This window comes from Phascolarctos cinereus, unplaced genomic scaffold (genome assembly GCF_003287225.1).
Source record: "Phascolarctos cinereus isolate Bilbo 61053 unplaced genomic scaffold, phaCin_HiC Scaffold_8;HRSCAF=390, whole genome shotgun sequence".
Lineage (NCBI taxonomy): Eukaryota > Metazoa > Chordata > Mammalia > Diprotodontia > Phascolarctidae > Phascolarctos > Phascolarctos cinereus.
Genome location: NW_027556291.1, coordinates 67,272 through 89,519, shown reverse-complemented (window position 1 = coordinate 89,519; position 22,248 = coordinate 67,272). Strand labels below are relative to the sequence as shown.

The 22,248-nt window shown below is 46.1% G+C and overlaps 1 protein-coding gene across 1 annotated transcript in view; it reads right to left on the bottom strand.

Annotated features, from left to right (window-relative positions):
• Positions 1–383: 383 nt before the first annotated feature.
• ITIH6 (inter-alpha-trypsin inhibitor heavy chain family member 6) overlaps positions 384–22,248 on the bottom strand; it is a 35,783-nt gene continuing 13,918 nt past the window's right edge. The window contains 10 exon segments of the mRNA XM_078147892.1: positions 384–2,549; positions 2,946–3,350; positions 3,567–3,620; positions 3,998–4,043; positions 4,486–6,046; positions 6,048–6,579; positions 6,582–6,722; positions 7,604–7,775; positions 11,789–11,905; positions 12,357–12,526. Coding sequence (XP_078004018.1) covers positions 2,353–2,549; positions 2,946–3,350; positions 3,567–3,620; positions 3,998–4,043; positions 4,486–6,046; positions 6,048–6,579; positions 6,582–6,722; positions 7,604–7,775; positions 11,789–11,905; positions 12,357–12,526 — 3,395 coding nt within the window. The 3' untranslated portion in view covers positions 384–2,352.

The window sequence follows — 22,248 nt, the reverse complement described above, 5'->3', positions numbered from 1 at the left end:
GATGGGTGTTCTAATAGACCTTGTCTTTGGCTGAAAAAAAAAAGGGATTTGTTCTGTAAAACTTGGACTCAGTCAAAAGGCTATGCCCAAGGACCTAGAAGGCCACATGTGACCTGGAGGCTGCAGGTTCCCCACCCCTGGGGGAAGCAACTGAAGACGTCAGGTCAAGAGACTGGAAGACAAGTCAGGGAAGAGGTCTGTTTTCTGCCACTCTGGATGATCTGACCCCACCCCTCATTCAGGGGCAGGAGCATTGATTTCCACCAATAGGGAGAAAGTCCCATACCAATAGGCTTTGGGACTTGGGTTACCCAAGTATGATTAGTTACATTTTACTTTATTTATTCATTCATTCATTTATTTATTTGATTTTGGAGGTGACCACAATTTACTTTCTCCCCCAGTTGCTCTGTGATCTTGCACAGTGTCTTTACAAACTGCTGCATGTGGTAACCCCAGGCCCCAAGGAGAAAACAAGTTAAAGGAGGTGTAGTGACTTCCCCTTAGCCAGTGTAGTGGACCTTGAACCCAGATCTTATGTGCTCATAGGATTAGGAAGAGGCCTTCTAATACAAGCTCTTAATTTCACAAAAGAGGAAACTGAGGCCCTGGGAGGGGAAGGGATTTGTCCAAGATCACCAAGTAGCAAGTAATTCTGACTCCAAATCCTGACCTTTCCCCATTAAATCCAGTTTGCCTCCTCAGGAAGGAAGATGAATGAAGCATCTGTTAAGCACCTGCTGTGTGCCAAGCCCTATGCCAAGCCGGGTGGATCCAAACAGAAGAGTCAGACGGTCCCTGCCCTCGAAGAGCCCCCATTCTAACGGGGGAGGCCACACTTGGGGAAGGAGTCCGATGGAAGTCAAGGGCCCGGGGTCCTTAGGGTGGAGCAGCCAAGCAGGTGCTCCGGCCTGTTCTCTAATGTCACCTGTAGAATGGCAACAGGCTCCACTGTGGAGCCACTGGAGCCACTGGAGCACCATGGCCAGGACTTCCCTTTCTGAGACCTCAGGAGCTGTGGCCGGAGCCCCCGAGGGAGTTGGCTGTCCCCAGGGTTTGCTTCCCAGGAGGATGGCTGAGGGTCGGGGCTGGAAGCCTGGCTGGTCCCAAGGCCCTTGGGCTCAGGGGTCTGGCACATGCTGCCTCCTATTCTCCCTCAGGGGGCCTGGCTGCTTCAGCCAGGCTGGCTTGCCTGCCCTGTAGGTGGCAGGTGGTTGGCAGTTGGTGGGGATGGCTGGCCCCTTCTCCATAGAAGTTGCTTTCCTCTGTATGCCAGCCATGAGGGTCAGGGTAAAAGCAGGATCAGTGAGAGTGCTGCTACTCTCAGGGGTCCTGTAAATGTGTATCTGCCTGCAGTTGCTCAGCAGTTGTCGCTGGTGGTGTTGAGGAAGGTGGGCCCCCTTCCCACATGGATTTCTGCTCAATGATGGCTGTAAGGGCTGGCCTGGAAGCAGGGCTGGTGGCCTGGGGGACACTGCTCTTCCTGAGGCCCTTGGGCTCAGGGTCCTGAGCTGTCCCATCAGGCTCTGAAGAGAGATGGTGGTCCAGGGGATGGAGGTGGTCTGACTGGCCTGGCACATGCTCCTCTCTCTGTCTCTCTCTCTGTGCCTTGAGATTCAAGGAGAATGGGAAAGAAAGGAGAAAGGATTGGAAACTGAAGGACAGAATCAGAGTAGAGATGGAAAGAGTGGAGGAGGAAATGCCAGGAGAGAAATAATCAGGAAAGAAAGGGGGGGCAGCTAGGTGGCGCAGTGGATAGAGCACCGGCCCTGCATTCAGGAGGACCTGAGTTCAAATCTGCCATCAGACACATAACACTTACTAGCTGTGTGACCCTGGGCAAATCACTTTATCCCATTGCCTAGCCAAAAAAAAAGAAAGAAAGAGGAAGCGGGGAGTGAAAGAAGCAACATGGTGTAGTCCTAGGCACCCCTAGGCACACACATACACACACACACACCACACATGCAGAGTGGGTGTATTGGCAAAGCATTCACATTGGCCTTTCCTGAGACCTGAGTTTGAATCCTGTGTGACCCTGGGCAAATCACTAGCCACTGGGACTCCCTTTCCTCATTTGCCAAATGTGGTTATTGAACTCAATGCCCTATAAGATCCCTTCTAAATCTCTAAAGCCCCAATTCTAAATCTCAGATCCTATCAAAGAAGAGATGATCAGGAAAAGAGAAACCAAGAGGGGAAGGGGAGGGGGGAGAAGAGAAGGAAAGAGAAGGCAGGAAGGAGAAACTACAGGGCAGGGTAGGCAGGAAGGACATCAGGGCCTGATGGCAGGGTGGGCTTGGGCAGGGTGGCTACAGGCAAGGCAGTCTCCTCACAGGGAGCAGCCACCCCTCAGAGGACAAAGGCTCTGTAGGGTCTACCCAGCAACTTCTCCACATCCTGACGCTTCACCCTCCAGCAGGGGCCCCTAGACAGCAAAGCCTTCCCTGGGATGGCAGGGGCCAGAGGCATGTTGGGGCCATTCGGCCTCTCTAGCCAAGCCCCACTGACTGTTTGCTTCGCGAAGAGATCCGTGTGCTGGAATTGTCCTGTGGGAACACACAAGCAGAGACAGATTTGGTGTTATTCTTGGGGCTTGGAGGTTAGTCTCTCTTTCTAGGCCTCCTTTCATTTCCCTTCCAATCAATGGGGGTGATGATTCCTGTCCCACCCACCACCCAGATGAGATGAAACAAAGGGAGTCCCCAAGGGTTTGGTCAATCCAGAGACTTTTGCCAAGTATCGAGGGTTTTGCAAACCAGAAAAGGCTTTATTAGCCAAAAAAGGATCTTGAAAGCTGGAGTCAGACTTGGGGGGCTGTGGCCTGGTAGGAGCAGAGGAATGCATTTTGTGTGTGTATAAGAAGAGGCTGGAGAGGGAGGTTGAGGCTAGATAGCAAAAGGCCTTGGGTTCAAGGAGAGGAAGTAATGACAGCACCTTCTCACCCAGGAGGCCATGAGCAGAGTGGCTCAGGCCATGCCCATTGACTACATAGAAACCAAGATGGGGGAGCCTCAGGGGTGTGGGATGCCTGTCATGGTGCCTCCTGATAAGGAACTCAAGGTGCAGACTGAGATGGATGGTGAGGGTGCTCTTGTGCTGTAGAATCAGCTCCAGTCCAGGCCCATGCTGCAGGATGAGAAGAGGCTGGTCCCAGCTGAGTCTCTTTGTCGTGCCCTCCATCTCTAGGCTGATCTGGTGAGGGGTCACACGGACAACAAAAGTGTCCTGGCCTCTCCTCACAGCTACCATGATCCTGTCAAAGTGGGTGCGGGTCCGGTGCTCGTGGCCTGGCTTTGGAGGTGGCCACTGACCTGTAGCCCTGGAGTCAGGGGAGAGGTGGATGTTCCCTCAGATGCTCCCTGACCTCACAGGTTTTAAGCAATGATGGGGGAAGGACTGGGGAGGCTAGTTGGGCTGGAATCTAGGCTGGATCTCAAAGTGTGGATCCCCATCCACTGCAAGGCACAAAGACTGAGGAAGGAGTACAAAGAAAGCCACTGGGGGCTTCTTTTACCTGCTGGGCCCCCAGTTCCAACAGATAGCAAGCAAATGAGTTTCCTTACCTGAAGAGGAGAAGGTAAAAACCGATGGAGATTTCTGAGGCTCACCTTGAATCCCTGGGGGTTTAAAGGAAGAAGGATGAGGGTTGCTGGAGTCCCCAGTTTGTCTCTTTGCAGGAGAATTTTAACCTGCCCCCCAACCCCGACTTCTGCTGGGCCTTTGAGATTCTGTTGTGTGCCAGCATTTCTTGCTTTCCTTGAAAGTCTGGGACCTCCCTAAAGATTGGGCCCTGAAAGGCTAGCTTGGTAGGTTACCTATGAATGAACTCTTAACTAGCCCAGAGAGAAGTCAAGGTAACAAGCGTACCCCAACCCTTCTTCCCCTGCTTCTAACTCCCTGCCTCAAGCCTTTCGCCCAAAGACTGGTTTTTCCAAGTCCCAGAGACCCACAACCACAGAGGACCATTCTAGGACCCAGACCTTAAGCAAGGTACCCAGAGACACATTGTTACAGAGATACAGAAACAGTAACTCAAAGGCCTGGCAACCCCACAGAAACACACAAGTAGCAGAGATAGCAGAGAAAGGAGACATTATGAGACCCACAGAGAGACTGCCGTGTGTGTGTGTGTGTGTGTGTGTGTGTGTGTGTGTGTGTGTGTGTACCCAGAGAGCCATAATCACAGAGATGACCAGAGAGACCCAGGGACCCATAGACATATAATTATGAAGAGACCCACAGGCACACAAACGAGAAGCACCCAGACAATGACATTTGACAACTCAAGACACATGCAGAGACTTTCAAAGATCCAGGGACCCACAAGAGATATCCAGAGATATGAAGGGAGTCATTGAAAGACTCAGATTTCTACAGAAATATCTAGAGATACACAGAGACAATCATTCAGAGACTCTTAGAGAGGTACACTGACATAGAGCTACACTTGGGAAGTGACATTCAAAGCCCCAGAGGTCCTACAAGCAAGGACAGATTCTGAACCTTGAGAGACTTGGAAGAAGGTTCATGCTGGGGGGCAAGGGCAGGGAGAGCCTGTAGGGGCTGGACCAATGACTCACTACATCTGTTCCCTTGGCTGTGGCTGTTGGGGAAGGTGTAGCTAGCTGGAGGCTGCAAGGACTTGGAGAATCCAGAATCTCGCAGGGTTTCCAGAAGTTGTCCTGGCTCCTCAGGGAGAACGAGGACACTGATGATCTCAGGTGTGCTCAAGTTATGGGGAGGTGGGGGGCTCAGGATAGAGAGGGAGGAGGAACCAGGTCTGGGGGAAGACTGGGAGTTAGGACTAGACTGGGCAAGAACATGAAGACTGGGGTGCAATAGTTCTCCAGTTTGGGGGAGAGATGGGGAACCAAGTTGGAGGGCAGATGAGGGGCGAGGGTTCCATGCCTTCGAAAAATCGGGACTTGCTGTGATATTTTGGGCAAACAGAATGGAAGGTCCAGGGAGTGATGGGGAGCTTAGCACATGGGAAGCTAGCAGATCCCATTTGGGGGGAGTATGCTGGGATGGGACATTTGGGTTAGATTGTGGCAGAACTTGGGTTTTAGGGGGAGATGAGGAACTGGGTTTGTGGGGATTGAATGTCAGATTTGGAGGACCTGGGGAGCCAGGTCTGGGGGGAAACTGGGAGCTAGACTTATAGGGGGACAAGGTGTTAGATTTGGGGGAGGATGGATTGTGTTGGGATAGGATGTTTGGTTTGGGAGATGATGGGGCTCGAGTTCTGGGGAAAGAAAGATGACCCAGTTTGGGAGGAAATAGGGTGCTTGGTTTGGGGAAATAGGAAGAGTTAGAGTTTGGAGTGTTGACATTTGGGTGGGATCTAGGTTTAGGGGGACCTGGAGAAACATGTTTTTGGAGAGATGAGGATAATGAAATGTCAGGATTTAGGTGAACCAAGGAGTCAGTTCTGGGGAGAGATGGGGAAACAGCCCTGGGAGGAGATGGGGAGCTCAGTGGCCAATTAAAGGCTAACAAGATGTTAGGACTTGGGTGAATTTGGGTGCTGGGTTTAGGGGTGGTTAGGGAGCCGGATCTAGGGGGAGCCAGGGAGCCAGGATTATACCAAGATGAACTGCTTGGTTTGAGATGCAATAGAGCTCCAGCTTGGGGGGAGGTCAGGAGAGATGGGGTGACAGAAGTCAGGTGAGTGATGGAGCCCACTCTGGGAGGAGAAAAGGAGCCGGTCTTGGGCAATGAAGATGCTGTGGGTTTCACAGGCAATGCTTCCCCATGAGTTAGGTGCACCCAAGGCACAGGTGGAGTCAGATTCTGTTTGATCACCCTGGGGCTCCCCACTTTGGCTGCAGATGAGGGCCCAGGTGAAGTGGTGGTGAATTTTGCCCCCTGGAGCAGGGGCTCAGTGAGGCCAGTAAGGGTAGGAGGTCTTGGGGACTTCCTGGGATCTGTGGGCTGGTCTATGGCTGCCAGGGCTGGAGGTGGGCCCTGCTCCCCTTTGGCTTCCTCCTCTGGCTTCACTACAAGTGAGGTCAGGGGCATCACAAAATGGAAATGCAGAGAGGTTGAGGGCCTTTTCCATCAGCAGTCTGCGGGTGGCTGAGTCATTGGCCCCAAGGCGAGCTTCCAGCAAGCCCCGGATGGTCACATAGGCCCAAAGGCGCTGGAGGAAGCCTTGGCCCGGGCTTAGCTCCCCATGGGACAGGCAGCCAAATGCTGACTTGGTGCCACTGGCAGCCTCCTCACTCTGGGATGCTGTGAGCAGGTGGTTGTGTGGGCCCAGGGCCTCCAAGTGTACCTGGAACTCAGGCTCTCCCTGACCTAACTGGCCTACCACCACCAGCTCAGAGCCCCAGAAGTAGTTGGGGAAGTGGCTCCCTGCTGGTTTGGCCCTCCCAGCTTGCCTGGCCTGGTAGTGGAAGCGGATGTCAGACAGCAGAGGGGAGGCGATGCGGTCATAGAAGCCTTTGAGCTGCAGGGCAGCATCCTGGTCCTCTTGGATGCAATGGACTGTGCCTCGGTTCTCCAGTGAGAGGCGACGTAGAAGGGGCAGGTTGGCATCGTCACCCAAAGCTAGGCCAAACAGGGCTGCCTGTCGAGGATGTGGGTAGGTGAGGTCACTCCTGCTGTGGGCTCCCCATCCGTGAGGAAGATGACCAGGCGAGCCTCTCCTGAGGGCCCTGCAATGCTCCGGTTCAGTATGGAGGCTGCTGCCAGGAGAGCTGCATTCATGTCTGTCCCTGGGGGAAGACAGAGGCCTGGCATGAGTAGCCAGCTCCCCACCCCCACCCCACCCCCTACCTCCCCCCAGCTTGCCCATTGCCTCTGGGGTGGGCCACCTTCCCCTCCCCACCCCAGTTCTAATGACACCTCCTGCAGAAAGCCTTCCAGGACTTCTCTTTGCCTCACCCTTAGGCCCCTTGGCCTGTCTCATTCTCTAGTCAGCTTAATGGGATTGAGTCTCATCTCTCTGGATAGACCAAGTCTCTCAGTCTCTGGCTTTCCGATGGGTGTCATTCCTGGCACCCTAGTCAACTGGGATGAGATTGAGCTCCCTGCCATCTTTCATCCTCTTCTTCATGAGGCCAACACTCTTAGCTCACCAGATGGCTGTGAGGGATTGAGCCATCCTTATCCTGTCTTGTTCTCAAATTATTCTATTTTTGTGTTACAGAGGGGCAAAGTGAGGCCTGGAGAGAGCTGTAGGATGTCAGGATGAATGAAAAAGGGGATGGGGTCTTTGAAATCATCACAGGAGGACTTAGGGTCACAGCATGTCAGAGAAGAGAGGGGCCTTGGAGATCACCTACTCTGACTCTGCCCCTCCCCGTAATCCCAGACCCTCCTCACCATCTGTTTATCAAGGGGAAAGGATTTAGGGTCATGGAGTGGGAGAGTGTGAACGCACATGAGACAGCCAGCAGTCCCACTTCCTTACATTACAGAACAGGACAGTGAAGCCCAACAGTGAAAACATGAAGCTCAAATAAGGACATTTTCAGGGCTACCAGCAGTCAGGGGTCTTCAGCAAATAGCATTGACTTCAGAGATCTGGTGCTTGGCAATCTCCGGAGGGGGTTGACTGGGGTGGGGAGGATTGAAGGGGAACTCATATACGAACATCTGCCCACCTCCATTCTGCCAACGTAGGCCTTGGCCCTTTGTATGTTTGGGGGTATGGCCTGAATGGAACCAGCAGCCTTCCAGAAGTGGACAGTGTCAGAGAAGGTCACGATGTTGAAATAGTCCTCTGGGTACAGGTCCCCCAGGATCACATGCATAGCCTTCTTAGTCTGCAGCAGTCAAGATATGGATAGAAACCATGTTTAAGATCATGTTTCAGATCACTGTATCTGCCATACAGGCAGCTAGGTGCCGCTGCAGTGGTCAGAGAACCAGCCCTGGAGTCAGGAGGACCTGAGTTCAAATTTGGCCTCAGACATTTAGTAACTGTGTGACCCTGGGCAAGTCACTTAACCCCATTTGCCTCAGTTTTCTCCTCTATAAAACGAGCTGGAGAAGGAAATGGCCAACCACTCCAGTATCTGTGCCAAGAAAACCCCAAATGGGGTCAGGAAGAGTCGGACATGACTGAAACTACTCAATAACAACCACAACCATCTGCCATCCAGTCTTTTTCTCTCCCCACCTGCCTCCCCTTCATGCCTGCTTCTTTCAGGCAGCGCTCCCTGATTACCCTTAGGCCATCATGTTCTCTCCTTCCTTACTGACTCAAGTTTAGAACACTAAGAGCCATCTTTCAATTGAGAAATGCTCAAAGGATATGAATCAGCAATTTTTTTTTTTAGGTAATTGGGGTTAAGTGACTTGCCCAGGGTCACACAGCTAGTACGTGTCAAATGTTTGGTCTGAGGTCACATTTGAACACAGGTCCTTCTGACTTCAGGGCCAGTGCTCTATCCACTGCGCCACCTAGCTGCCCCTTGAATTGGCAATTTTCAAAGGAAGAAATTTAAACTAGCAATGACCATATGAAAAAATGTTCCGAATCACTAATAATTAAAGAAATGCAAATTAAAGCAACATTGAGGTTCCGTCTCACATTCACCACATGGGAAAAGTTGGTAAAAAAGGAAAACGGCAAATGCTGGAGGGACCAGGGGAAAACAGGCATACTTGTGCCCTGTTGGCATAACTGTGAATCGGTTCAGCTGTTCTGGAAAACAATTTGGAACTCTGACCCAAAAGTTATTGCACCGTGCATACCCTGTGACCCAGCATACTCAGTGACCCATACCAGGCCCAGACCCCCCCAAAAAAAGCAAGGAAAGAGGAAAAAAGAGCCATAAGAACAAAAATATTTTTGTAGTAGCAAGAAACTGGAAAGTAAGGGGCGCCTACCTATTGGAGAACAGCTGAACATATTATGGCATATGGATGTAATGGAATGACAAAATGGACAGTTTCAGAGGAAACTGGGCAGACCTCTGTGAAGGGATGGCAGAGTGAGGAGAGCAGAGCTGAGAGAACAGTGTATAGACTGACAACATTATGGAGGAAAATGACTTTGAAAGACTTTTGAGCCCTGAGTCTAGAGAAGTTTCAAACTCTTATATCGGAGCCTGCAAGTGGCTTGCAAGATGATGGACTCAAAATGAAGGATGAGAAATACATACATACACACATAGTACACATACATGCGCACATACATACACACACACATACATGCATATGTATGTACGTGCATACATACATACATTTTGGGACATGGCCAACATAGGACTTTGTTTTGTTTGACCATGCAAACTTGTTATGAGGGTTTAATTTGATTGTATTTTAATGGTTCAGTTAGGGTGCAGTAGGAGATAAGAGATAAGAAATGCTTGTATAACTACCTACCTATCTAATAGATTGCCCCCTCCTCTGAGTTCTTATGGAGCTCAACACTCCAATAACAATCATACTTACAACTAGCATTTATGTAGCATTTTAAGTTAGCAAAATGCTTTACAAACATCCCGTTGTTTTATCCTCACAATAACTCTGGGAGGTAGGTGCTCTTATTATCCCTACCTTTTTCCTTTTTTTTTTTTTTCTCCAGTGAGACAATTAGGGTTAAGTGACTTGCCCTGTCAAGTGTCTGGTTTGAGACCAGATTTGAACTCGGGTCCTCCTGACTCCAGGGCCAGTGTTCTGTCCATTGCACCACCTAGCTGCCCCATCCCTGTCTTACAGACAAGGAAATGGAGGCTGTCAGAGGTTAAGTGACTTAGCCAATGTCATCCAGCTAGTAAGCACTTCAGGTAGAACTTGAACTCAGGCCTTTTTGATTCTGCCTCAGAACTCTATCCACTGTGGTGCCCCCTAGTTGTGATACACTGTGCTCCAATTATCCTTCCTCTTTTGGGTCTTATGGACCAAGACTACATGCAAGTTACCCTGTGGACACATAGTAATCTTGTAGTCCACCAACCCTAACTCTAACCCTGACCCTAATCCTAGACCAGGAGTGGCGAACTTGTGGCTTTGAGGCCACACATGGCCCTCTAGATCCTCAAGAGCGGCCCTCTAACTGAATCCAAACTTCACGGAACAAATATCTTTCCTTGAGCAATTCAATTTGAAACCTAATTATAGCATTTTAAGTTCATTCCTAGCTCCCAGCCTTGGCTTCCTCCCCTGTCCAATGAGGGGGTTGGGCCCGAGGGCCTCTAACGCCCCTTCTAGGCCTAAGTCCAGGACCCTCAGAATCACTGAACCTCACAATCCTTATTGAACCCCCAGATCTTTTGCAGGTGAAGATAGAACTGACCATGTCTCCCCCACCTTGTACCTGGGAAACTGATTTTTTTAATCCAAAGTATAAGACATTTATCTGTTAAGTTTCATCTTATAGTCAACTCTCTGTTCTAGCCTTCAAAAATCTTTTGGGCTGTGACTGTTGTCCAAAGAGTATCTACCTCAGTCAGTCAATAAACATTAAATGCGCGCTGTGTGCCAGGCATTTTGCTCTTTCAGCCTTGTGTGCACACATATGTTTGTGTATGTGTGTGGCATGTGCATGTGGGTGTGTATTGTACAGTGTGCATTTGCACATGTATGTTTGTGTGTGGACCCATGTACATGCATATTTATTGTATGTAGTATGTGGTGTATGTATTTGAGTGAATGTGTTGGTGTATTTGTGTGTGGTATGTTATGCATATATGTGTGTTTGTGTGTGGTGGGTGTATGTGTGTGTTTTACCAGACCTGAGATTTCATAAGTCTAGGGAAGTGGTTCTGTAAGTGTGGTCTCCAGTCTTGACTCTGTGAGGTCTAAAGGATTTTGAGAATGCTCCTAAAACATCTGAATTTTGAATGTGGTAAATACTGATAACTGTAACCCTCATAAACAAAAATGAGTGGGGGGAGGCTCTAATATTTTGTAAGAGCATGAAGGGGCTTGAAGACCCCCAAATTGGAGGACCACTGCTCCAGTGTGTGGTCTCCTATCACTTCTCTACAACATAGTCTTACAGAGTTGCCTTGCACTGAGAGATCCAGTTAGTTGGCCGGGGTCATAGAGCCCACTGGTGTGTGATTTGGGACCCAGATCAGAGTCTTCTTTGATTCCCAAACCAGTTCACTGGCCACTCTACCAGGTTGCCTCTTTAGTAACTGTAGAAATGAGGTAGTTTGGAATGATGTGTTCTTTATAAAGACTCTTAATAACCCTTGCTTCCCCTTCTAGCTGCCCATTAGCTGGCCCCTAAATAATGTGTTTTGCGTTTTTGCTAGGAATCCAAGTCAAGTTCTTTAGCCAATAGGTCAAAGATTTTTTTCTTTCCTGTTTTGAAAATCAATTCAACACCTCTTCCAATCTCCACAGATGGAGAATGAATGGCTCAGCCAGTTCTTTCAGTACCTTGAACAGCGATTCATCAGCATTTCAGGACTTGAACTCTTCAAAGGGCAACTAGGTTGGCCATCTCACTCCAGTCCCTACTTATCTTGACCTTAATCTCACTGGGAAGGGGGGTGGGGAAGAGTGCTTTGTTGCTCTATCCTGTCTGGTTCAAAGATTACTCTTCTGGCAGAAAAGAAAGAGAAGCAAAATAACACTTGAATAATTCTGCCTTTGGGGCAGATGTAGTTCAGTCCATACAGCTCCTCAGAGGCTGAAGGCCCATTTGGAGTGGAGCTGCCTGGACAGGCAAGGGTTGCATTCCATTACTTTGAGAGGGGCTTTCTAACTGGAATTCCGTCTATGCCCCTCTTACTCACACTCTAGAATCCAGAACTGGAATTCTGGAAGATTTGTCCAATAGTCTCCCCCCCCCCCCCCGCCCCCCGGCAATTGTTACCTGTTTCAGTTTTGTTCCAGTCATAGAGCCACTGACATTGATAACAAAGATGATGTTTTTCTGCATATGAGGTAGGCCTCTGGGGGCAAAATAGTGAACAAAATAGCCATTGTAGATCTGGGGGGAGACCAAAAGAGACAGAGAGAGACACACACAATGTTAGAGAGACAGAGACAGAGACAGAAGCACATGAAGATAGAGAGATAAAGACAAAAACAGAGACAGAGAGAAGTACAGAAACAGAGAGAAGGATACACATGCATGCACACAGAGAGAGAAGGAGAGGGAAAAGGAGGGGAGAGAGAGCGCTGGGGACTAGGAGCCAATGTAGAGAGGCTGGGAGACAGAGAAGCCTGGAAGAGCATCACAGTTTTCGTTGTTCCACCCTCAACGCTTTTAAGAAGTCCTAGGAGATTAAGAACCTGGTTCCAAGGTCAGCAGATGAAATAACGTATGCTATGAGAGCTAGGTTCAAGGTTAGGGGTGATGATGCTCTCAAGACTAAATGTGGATGGTAAGTATAAGGCAGGCTCCCTTCAGTGCATTCCTGACTGAAGGCCCAGATCACCTGCACATTACCAATGACGTCCTTCATAGTCACATCATATTGAATCACAAAGTCCCCCACAATGCCCTGGCTGGAGTAGGCAGCTTGTTCACTTGGTGTTGGTGTGAAGGTGATCCGTGCGCAGGTCTCCTTCTTTTCAATCCTGGTGGATGTTGGCAAGTCAGTCTCACCTATATGGGGTGATTAATGATGAGAAGAAAGGAGCCACTCAGCCCAGGTCCAGAGGTCTAAGTGAGGAAGGGGTGCAATTGGGAGAGAGGGAGGTTGGTCCTCCATTCATCCATTTCCTCCTCTCCAGGTCCTCATTTCACCTTTGGCTTTGGCTATTGCCCCTGCTGCTGACCTCCCCCCCCACCCCATCCCAGTTGTCCACTATCCCTCTCTGAGTCTGAGCTCTTGACTATACAGTGGCCCATCTGGTTCTCTGACCATTTCATAAGATATGGGAGGACAAATCTCATCTCTCCCACCCCTTCCCATAGGACTGAGAATTCTCTGAAGTTGGGGCTTTGCCCTATGTAGATTTTTCTTTTTCTGCTTTCCTGATTCCTCCCTCCTCCCTCACCTCCATCCCTTCCCAACCCAACAACTGTGCTTCAAGGACCAAAAAAACAAAGTCCTCTTTGAGTTCTATCCCCAGAAAAAATGCAGCTCATTTCTTTCTGTGGGCAAATTTGGCTTGACAGAAGATGAACACTTATCCTAATCTTATCCTGGTCTCAGTGTCCAAGAAGCTCAGAACCAAAGTCAATTCACAGTCACAGCAATCAGCTTAGGCCAGGTGACTGATAACATTTCTCTCCTCCTAACCCATCTCCTGTCCCAGATCTCTTCCTTCTCCTATCCATGCCACTGCCCTGCTCCAAACCTTTCATGGCCCTACAGGCTGGTGTCCCCTCCACTCCAGCCTCGCCCCTTTCCAGCTTGTATAAATTCCACCTTCCAGTCAAATTGTACTCCTAACCGGCCAGGTCCTGTGCTTCATAGTCTATCTCTGTCTCCATGATTTTGCCTAGTAAGGTGACACAGTGGATAGAGCACTAAGCTTGGAGACAGGAAGACCCGAGTTCAAATCTGGCCTCAGGCACTTCCTAGCTGTGTGATCCTAGGCAAATCACTGGGCAAACCTCTGTTTGCCTCAGTTTCCTCAGTAGGGATCATAACAGCCCTTACCTCCCAGGGTTTTTTTTTATGATCAGATGAGATAATAATTGTAAAGGACTTGACACATAGTAAGTCCCTTATAAATGTTAGTTATTATTATTGTTATTATTAGTTGTGGTAGTAGCAGTAGTAGTAGTAGTAATAGTAGTAGTATCAGTATTTGCACAAGCCATTCCACATGCCTGGAATTCACTTCTTCTGCTTTTCTGCCTCTCAATCAGTTAGAAAACCAAACCAAACTGGCAACAGTTTCTGTCCTCAAGGAGTTAACCCCAAGCTTAGCATGGGGGCAACACATACAGACATGGAGCTACACAGAAGAGACACAAGCAACTTCTAGAAGTGGAATTAGGGTTAGAAAGTGATGAAGAAAGAACCATGCCTTAGTCACACTTTGAAGTCGAATGTACATCCTTGTCATTCTCTCCATCATTTTCTTAGGAAAGCACACTTAACACAAGATTTATCAAGCTCCAGCTTAAGGTGCCAGTGCTCACGCTGAGTATTTAATAACCAGCTCTTGTGAGATGGCATGAGCTGGGTCGGGCCCAACCCCAGATACCCCAAGGGTCATTTTGGGGAGCTGCTAGTAGCCAAAGGCATCAGGAATTAGGGTTCATGTAGAAGGTGGAGTTCAGACTGAGTCTTGAAGAAATCTAAGGATTCTAAGAGGTGGAAGAGAAGAGAGACAGCAGCAGGCTAGGTGTGGGGAACAGCCTTGCAAAAGTTTGGAGTTGGGAGATGGGATGTTGTGCGAGGAACAGCAAGTCAGGCAGCATTGCTGGACCGTAGCATGTGTGAAGGGAAGCGATGTGTAATTAAGCTGGTAAGAGAAAAAAAATCCAGGTGGTGAAGGGCTTTAAATGCCCAACAAAGGGGGATTATGGGTAGATGGCAACATGCCGCAATGTAGCAAACACCCCATTGAGGTTTCGAATTGCATCAGTCTAAATAGAAATAAGAATAACCTATAGATTCTTCTTCCACCCAACCCTGAATTAGACAAGCCAGGGTGGGTAGAAAGGGGAGCGTGAAGCAGTGGTGGTTCCAGCAGGGAGCCCTCAAGGGGGGGGCACTGATGGGAGAAGGGTTCTAGGCCAAGGTCTTCTTTGCCTGTGGTGGGAGGCTAGCATGCTCTCTAGAGGACCTGTGGCAAGAGCCCCCATGCAGAGCCCACAGAGGAGCAATCCTGAAGTTCCTTGAAGAAGGGGCCTCATCTTGCCCACCATGCTCAGAACTAAGCAGAACTTTCCCCAACCACAGGTCCCCCAACTTAGATACTGAGGCCGACAAAATGAACAATCCAAGGAAAACCATGACCGAAAATCTTGGTTTGAGAGATTTCCAGAGAGGCATCTAAACATAGGTAAATACTGAAGAGAATAGTGACTCCCACAACAAACCTGGGGAAAGATTTGAAAGATCCCTGAGTAAAGAAATGAAACAAGAGGTACAAAGTGGAATAGCTAGGGAGGAAACGATGGCAAGTAGAACAGATGCTCACGCCTCTCCTTGTAGTTGGGTTGCCTCTCAAGCACCTAGAAAGGCTTGCTGGGACTGGGTCGAGCCTGCAACAGGCTCTAGCAGATTTCCCTCTTGACAAGGGACACCTTGTTGGGAACTTCTGCGGGTTTTTTCTCCCTCACCAGGATCCTGGTTGAGGCGAGTAGACTACAGGAGCCAGTCCTTTTTTTTTTTTTTTAAGCTTATAGGCAAAGAGGATGGGTAAATCTCCCTCTACACCTTGAGATTTGCCCTTAGGTTATCTTTTACAGAACTGGAGAAAGCTCAGTCTCCAAGACCTTAAGGAAAATTTTGCCTAGTCTCCATACGATCTGGAGAACCATGAAAAAATTGTCTGATTTGTGCAGGGGATTTCTGACAAGTCTCTCTCAGCTTTTGGATTCTCCCTGTCATTACCATGTATCTGTTCTGTATTTGTGTCTGTGTGTGGTGTGAGTGAGGGTCCGTGTGTGATTTGACACCCTTTGCAGCTAGGTATCAAGAGTAGCATCCCAAGACTGTAGCTAGACTCTGGAATGCTGCTTTCTTTCTCTCCCCTTCTCCCTCCCTGAAAATAGTAGTCTCAGAGGAGTGGGTGGATGGGAGAGAGAAAGAGAAAAATACTCTATTATTTAGAGTATTATGATTAGTAAAAAGCAAGTTGAGAAGGATCCTCGAAGTGTCAGGTCAGAATTAGAAAGAAATAAGATATGTGCAGTTTTAAAGGGACTTTAATCAAAATCAATCAGAGGGATAGGTAGGTAGAAGGAAAGGCAAGAAAGTTTAAGCATGTAGGAATGAGAGAAGTTAGGGTAGAAAGAAAAGCATAAGCTATTTACACGAACAGTGTGAACAGAGGGTTTGAGAGTAAAAGTTTTGAAAGTTTTGGAGAATTGTTGGGAAAATGTATGGATCTGAAATTTGTTAAAGGCGTGACATTAAGCAAGTTATCTCAGTTTATCTCACATGATTAGAAGGTGCCTAACACAATGCCTGGCAGAGGGCAGACACTATAAATGTTAACTACTATTATTATTAGTTCCTTAATTAGATGTGGCCAGTATACAATGCCAATGGTGATGACATGCTGGATTTTCTATATAAGGAAGTTTGGAAATGAAGTCGACAGAGTTGGAGTCGCCTGATTAGTAATGTGTTTGTTTCAAGTTTTAAACATCTAGTATTGTTTCAGATTGGTAAACTTTTGTATCAGTTATGTCAATCAGCTTTTCATAATTTGGATATTATTAAAGTGTGAACTGAAAGAAACTAAAGAATGGTGGAAAAATTGTGTAAAACCAGTTATGTTACTTTGTCAGCCCTGCTAACCCTGTCTTATAATGTTTGATAACTGCCATTTAGAAAATTAGGTATTCCCACCTTTACCTGTAATTAAAGAAGGGCTTTTACAGCTAAAACAATTTGACTATCACTTATGAAAGTTATAGGATTGTTAACTAAGTTATTTGAAGTTACTGTTTTAATGTTAAAACCTAGACTTGTTAATTGATTACTGTGTGAAAAAGAGAGGTTTGGGTAAAAGCTTTATCCAGATTGGTTCTGCCCATTCCAAACAGCCCTTCTTGGGATATGGAGGTTGGCAGGCAGGGGCATCAGGATCAGCCCCTCCATAGGGTACATGGCAATTCCCCTTATTTTGTAAACCTGCCAAGGTCCCTGGAAACCATCTGTGTGGGCAAGGTCATCTGCTCTGAGAAAAAAAAAAAACGACTTGTTTGGAGTTCCTAAGCAATGAACTTAGCTTGCTGAGAATTTGCAAGTGTATAGAAATGATTTCTAATGATTGGCTTTTACACCAGGACAAGTTTAAATTTGAGAAGGAAAGATGTAAAGTGAAGTCTCTTAGGTATGTGAGTCCTGGTAATTCTTTATTGCTTATTGCAACTCCATGAGAGTAAAATTAACTGTATCTGGCTTTAAGTTGTGATTAGTGAAACTTGCTGTTTGAGGTAAAAGTTCTTGGGACTACAGCTAATTTTGTTTTGAGTTTGAATTTGGGTATAGTTGTCTGCATTAAATCAGTATCTGAGAGAAATGCCACAAGCTACTAACAAGTGGAGGTCTACTCAGAGGGAATGTGATTCATTTGGGAAAAGCCGTGAGGACAATCTTAGCCTCAATCTAGGATGGGATCGTCCTGGCTCAGTTTCCCCATTGTGTTCCTTTGAGAAGGAATGTTTCCCACCTGACTATTCCTGAGTCTGGCTATGTTGTGAAATTGATACTGCGTGATTGTAGAACTGTGACTGTTATCTGATTTCAAACACAGCTAAGGATATTCTATCTTGTCATATTTGGTATGTCACATGTCCCTGCCTTTTTCTTTTATAGCAGATTTCTCTGATCAGAGCAAGTGATCAGTAAAAGACATGAGCACAATATAAGTATGTGAGATCTTGCTGTTTTGATCTGAATTTGTAGTCATTCTGTGGCCTAAGCAAGAGTAAAATTAGTGTTTGAATTTATCATATGTAAAAGATTCAATTTCTGAAGTATAATTAGAGAAGGATAAACAAGCTTGTGGAACAAGATTGTGTATTTATTCAGTTGTGAGGTTAAAGTTAAGAAACTCTTTTGTTTAAATCAGTTTTTGCAAGAGCCCCCCTCCCGAATGTAACCACCTCATAGGTCTTTGCCACCCCTTTTGTCCTGGCCATTCCTTTATGAGAAAATTTTTCTGTCTCAACAGGGAATTATTCTGTCACTTGGGAGACAAGCTCTATGGCCACTGCCATTCACCAATTGGCAAGTGACACAGTTTATAGTCTGTGTGACATTCAGCAACCTCTGGATTCCCTGGCAAATGTGGTCCTGTATAATCAGATAGCTTTGGTTTATCTACTTGCTTAGTGGAGGTGTCTGTGCCTTGGCCAATACCTCCTGCTGTATGTATATTAACAATTCTCAACAGGTGGAGCTCCGTACCGAAAGTATCCTAGAAAAAGCTAATTGGATGCGAGAAATCAATGAAAACCTTACTATACCAGGGTCATCCTCTTCTTGGGGATCCTGGCTTCCCTCTATGTTAACTCCTAGTCTTGTCCCACTCCTGATTATATTCCTTTTACTTTTTTTTGACCCTTCCTTGTCTGCTTAATTGTTTTGTCAGATTTGTCTCCTCTAGGCTCAGTGTCCTCCACTTCCAAATGACTGCTCAGGCTGGGTACCAACCTTTGTCCGAGACCACAACCCATCACCTCCTGGACCTGACATTGGCTAAGTTCCAGACACTGGCTAACGAACCAACCCCTTGAATGGAGGGACCCCTGGAGGCAGGGACAGCTCTACATCCAATCATAGCAGGAAGCAGTTTCAGAAGCTGAGACCTTTGTCCCTTACCCCAAAAGATTTTGTGTCTCATCTTTTAAAGGGGGGAATGATGGGGTGCTTGTGTGCTTGTGCTTGTACTTGGACCCCAATTTCTCCCTAGTCTCAGAAACACTGTCTCTGATAACCACTCCCCAGCCTAAGGACACTGTGCCTAGCAGTTATTCATGCATGGGCGAGAGAGTGCTGGGCTGCTCAGGCCCCAGCCCTCAGATAATGTCTCTGGAAGCCTCTCAATTCCTTAGTAAGTTCCTGTCTTGTAAGAAAGCTTTCCCTTGTTGCAGAACATTCTCTCATCAAGACGGAGGGAGTGGGGTGCCTTGCCCAGCCCAAGGAGTTTTGTCCTTGGCCAGCCCAAGGACTCTTCCTCCTGCCAGACTCCAAAGATCCATACCTTTGTCATCCCCCTCCCTGTACTTTCCCATCCATAGCCCCCAAAGACACCTGCACTTTTGGATTACCTCATCAGTGTCCCTGGCATTCCTTTCCCATGCCCTTTTCCATATAAACCCTAGCTCCATCCTCAGTCTCTCGCAGGTTCCTTAAGAATCCTTGCCTGCTGAAAAGCATTACAATAAATCTCTGCCACCTTGGCTTGAAGAATGCTTGAGTCTGTGCATTTATTCCAGACGATCCGGCCTGTACTCCAGTCTTTGAGGGGTCTCAATCTCTCAGACCACAACAATACTACCTAAGAATTATCAGACTATCTGAAAATCATGACCAAAAACCAAAGCAAAAATCTGAATACATACATCAAGAAATTTTAGAATAAAATTGCTCAAAACTCTTAGGACAAGAAGGAAAAATAAAAATAAAAAGAACCCACCAATGAGCTCTCAAAAGAAATCTCCCAAATTAAAACTCTTAGGAACATCGCAGACAAAATCCAGAATTTCAAGGTCAGAGAAGCAGCCAAAAAAGAAAGAGTTCAAGTACCAAGGGATTGCAATAATGATTATACAAGTTCTAGCAGCTTCCACTATGAAGAAAAGGTGGAGAGAACAATATTCCCAAAGAGAAAAGATAAAGGTTCACAACCAAAAATAACCTCACCAGCAAAACTAAGTAGAATCATAAAGAGAAAAAAAAAAGCTATTTAATAGAATATAGTATTTCCAAGCATTCCTGATGAAAAGGGCAAAAATGAGTAGATGTTTTGAAATGGAAATGCAGGAGCCATGAGAAAGATAGAAAGGCACATATATTTGTTTAATTGGAAGGGCATATGTGCATATGGAGGCAGCTAGCTATAGTGGAGAGAGCACTGGGCCTGGAATCAGGAAGACTCATCTTCCCTAGTGCTAATCTGGCCTCAGACACTTACTAGTTGTGTGACCCTGGACAAGTCACTTAACCCTGCTTGCCTCAGTTCCTCCCCTGTAAAATGAGCTGGAGAAGGAAATGGCAAACCACTCCAGTGTCTTTGCCAAGGAAACCCCAAATGGAGGTCACAAAGAGTCAGACATAACTGAAATGACTCAACGACAACAAAAATGTGAATGTGAATTGTTTACGTGGTAATGGGGGATAAGAAACAGAAGACATACCTGTAAGCGTCCTAGAGAAAGGTACATAGAACAGGGGAGCTGCAGGTTCTTTTCTTCTGCTTTGATGGTCTTAGGAGGAGACAAAAAAGAGAGTAACAAGGGACAATCCTGGGGGGGAAAAGGTGGAAAAAAGGGAGGGAAATCACTATTATAAGAGAGATGCATAAGATGAATCACATATATCCATGGAGGAAGCAGTAGGGGGAATGGGCATCCCATGAGTTTCACTTTCATCTGAACCAGACTAATTTGGAACACTGAACACTAATATCCTCCCCCTTTCCCTACACACAGAAATTTTGGTATAGAAACACATTAAGCTCAAAAGGGAAGTAGGAGTGGACAGGTTCAAGGGAGGGGGAGAGAAGGACCTAAGAGGAAGGTAAGGTAAAGTAAGGTAGGAGAGCAGGAGAATCATCATAAGCAAAAGAAACTCAAATAAACCCTAACTCTAATCTTAACCCTAATTGTGAATCAAGAGTTAAAAAGAAAGGAAGAAAGAGTAAAAACCTAGCATCAGGGCAAGGAGAAGACAAGAGCTACAACTGAGCAGAAATAGGCCACTTCGCTTATAGATCACCCAAGTCAGGCAAACTCCCTCTCTATTGCCACCTTCTAATGGTTGATAAACAAGGGAGTGGAAGCAAAGAGAGGAAAGAGTACAAAAGGACAGGAGGGAGAGAAATACACATTTAGTAGTCATAACTAAACTTGAATGGGATGGACTCACCCATAAAAAAGAAAAGGATCACAGGATGGATAATAGAATCTGACAATATGTTGTTTATGGGAAGCACAAATATTCACATAGCATTAAAACCAGCTCATGCTTCAGCTGAACTGTTAAAAAACCAGGGTAAACAAACATGATTTCAGAAAAGCTTATAATAAATATAGACATGATAAAAAGAAATACACTGACATTACACTTAAAGGCACCATAGAAAATGAATCAATAACAATATTTAATACATAAGCACCAAATAGCATAGTATCTAAATATTTAAAGGAAGAGTTAATCGAATTGGAGGGATAAATAGATAGTAAAATTATAATGGAGGGGGAACCCTAACCCTTTTGGACCTAGACAAACCTAACCAAAAAATAAACAAGAAGTCAAGGACCTGAATAGAATTTCAGAAAAATTAGAGATGATAGATCTCGGCAATTACTGATCAGGAATTGTTGTCGTTCGGCCATTCATTTGTGTCCAACTCATAGACCATTGCATGTCAATACTGTCCACGGGTTTTTTTTTTGGCAAGGATACAGGAATGATTTGCCTTTGCCTTCTCCAGTGGATTGAGGCAAACAGACTTTAATTGACCTGCCCAGGGTCACACAGCTAGTAAATATCTGAGGTCAGATTTGAACTCCTAACTCTAGGCCCAGCACTCTAGTCACTGAGCCATCTAGCTGCCTCAGAATAGAAATAGAAAGGAATGTCTGCTTCTCTTAGCTGTCCATGGCAGCTTTATAGAAACTGGTCATGTACTGGGGCATAAAGAGCTCTTTATAAAGCAGAAATACTAAGCACATAATTTAATGACCATAGTGCAATAACATTAATTCAATAAAGGGCTTTTAAAGAGTGAATTGAAAAGTAATTGGAGACTAAATAGCATATTTCTAAAGAACTGGTGGGTCAAAGAGCAAATTATAGAAACAACAGAAAATTTCATCAAAGAAAGTGACAGCAATGTGATGCCATGTCAAAACTTATGGGATCCTGATAACAGTTCTCAGGGAAAATTTCGTATCTCTAAACAATTTCATCAACAAATGAGAGAGAACAAATCAGTGAATTGGGCACACAATTCAAAAAAGTGGAACAACAACAAATAAAAAATTCCCACATAAGCAACAAAGAAGAAATTCTGAAAATTAAATAGATTAATAAAATAGAAGCAAAATGACCATTGAACTGATTAGTAAAAGTAGGAGCTGTTTAAAAAAAACTAATAAAAAAAAGATAGCCAACTAACCTGATTAAAAAGGAGAGGAAAACCAGATTGTATGAAAGATGGAAAAGTAGAATTCACAGCAATTGAAGATGAAATTATCAGAAGGTATTTTGGCCAATTTTATTTTAACAAAACTGAAAACTAAGAAGAAATAGATGAATACTTACAAAAATGTAGAATTCCACATTAACAAAAAGGAGAAATAGACTATTCAAGTAACCTGATATCAGAAAAAGAAATTGAGTAAACCATAAATGAACTACCAAAGATAAAGACTTTGGGACCAGATAGATTTATAAGTGAATTCTAACAGACATTCAAAGAACGACTAATTCCATTAATACATAAACTATTTGAAATAAC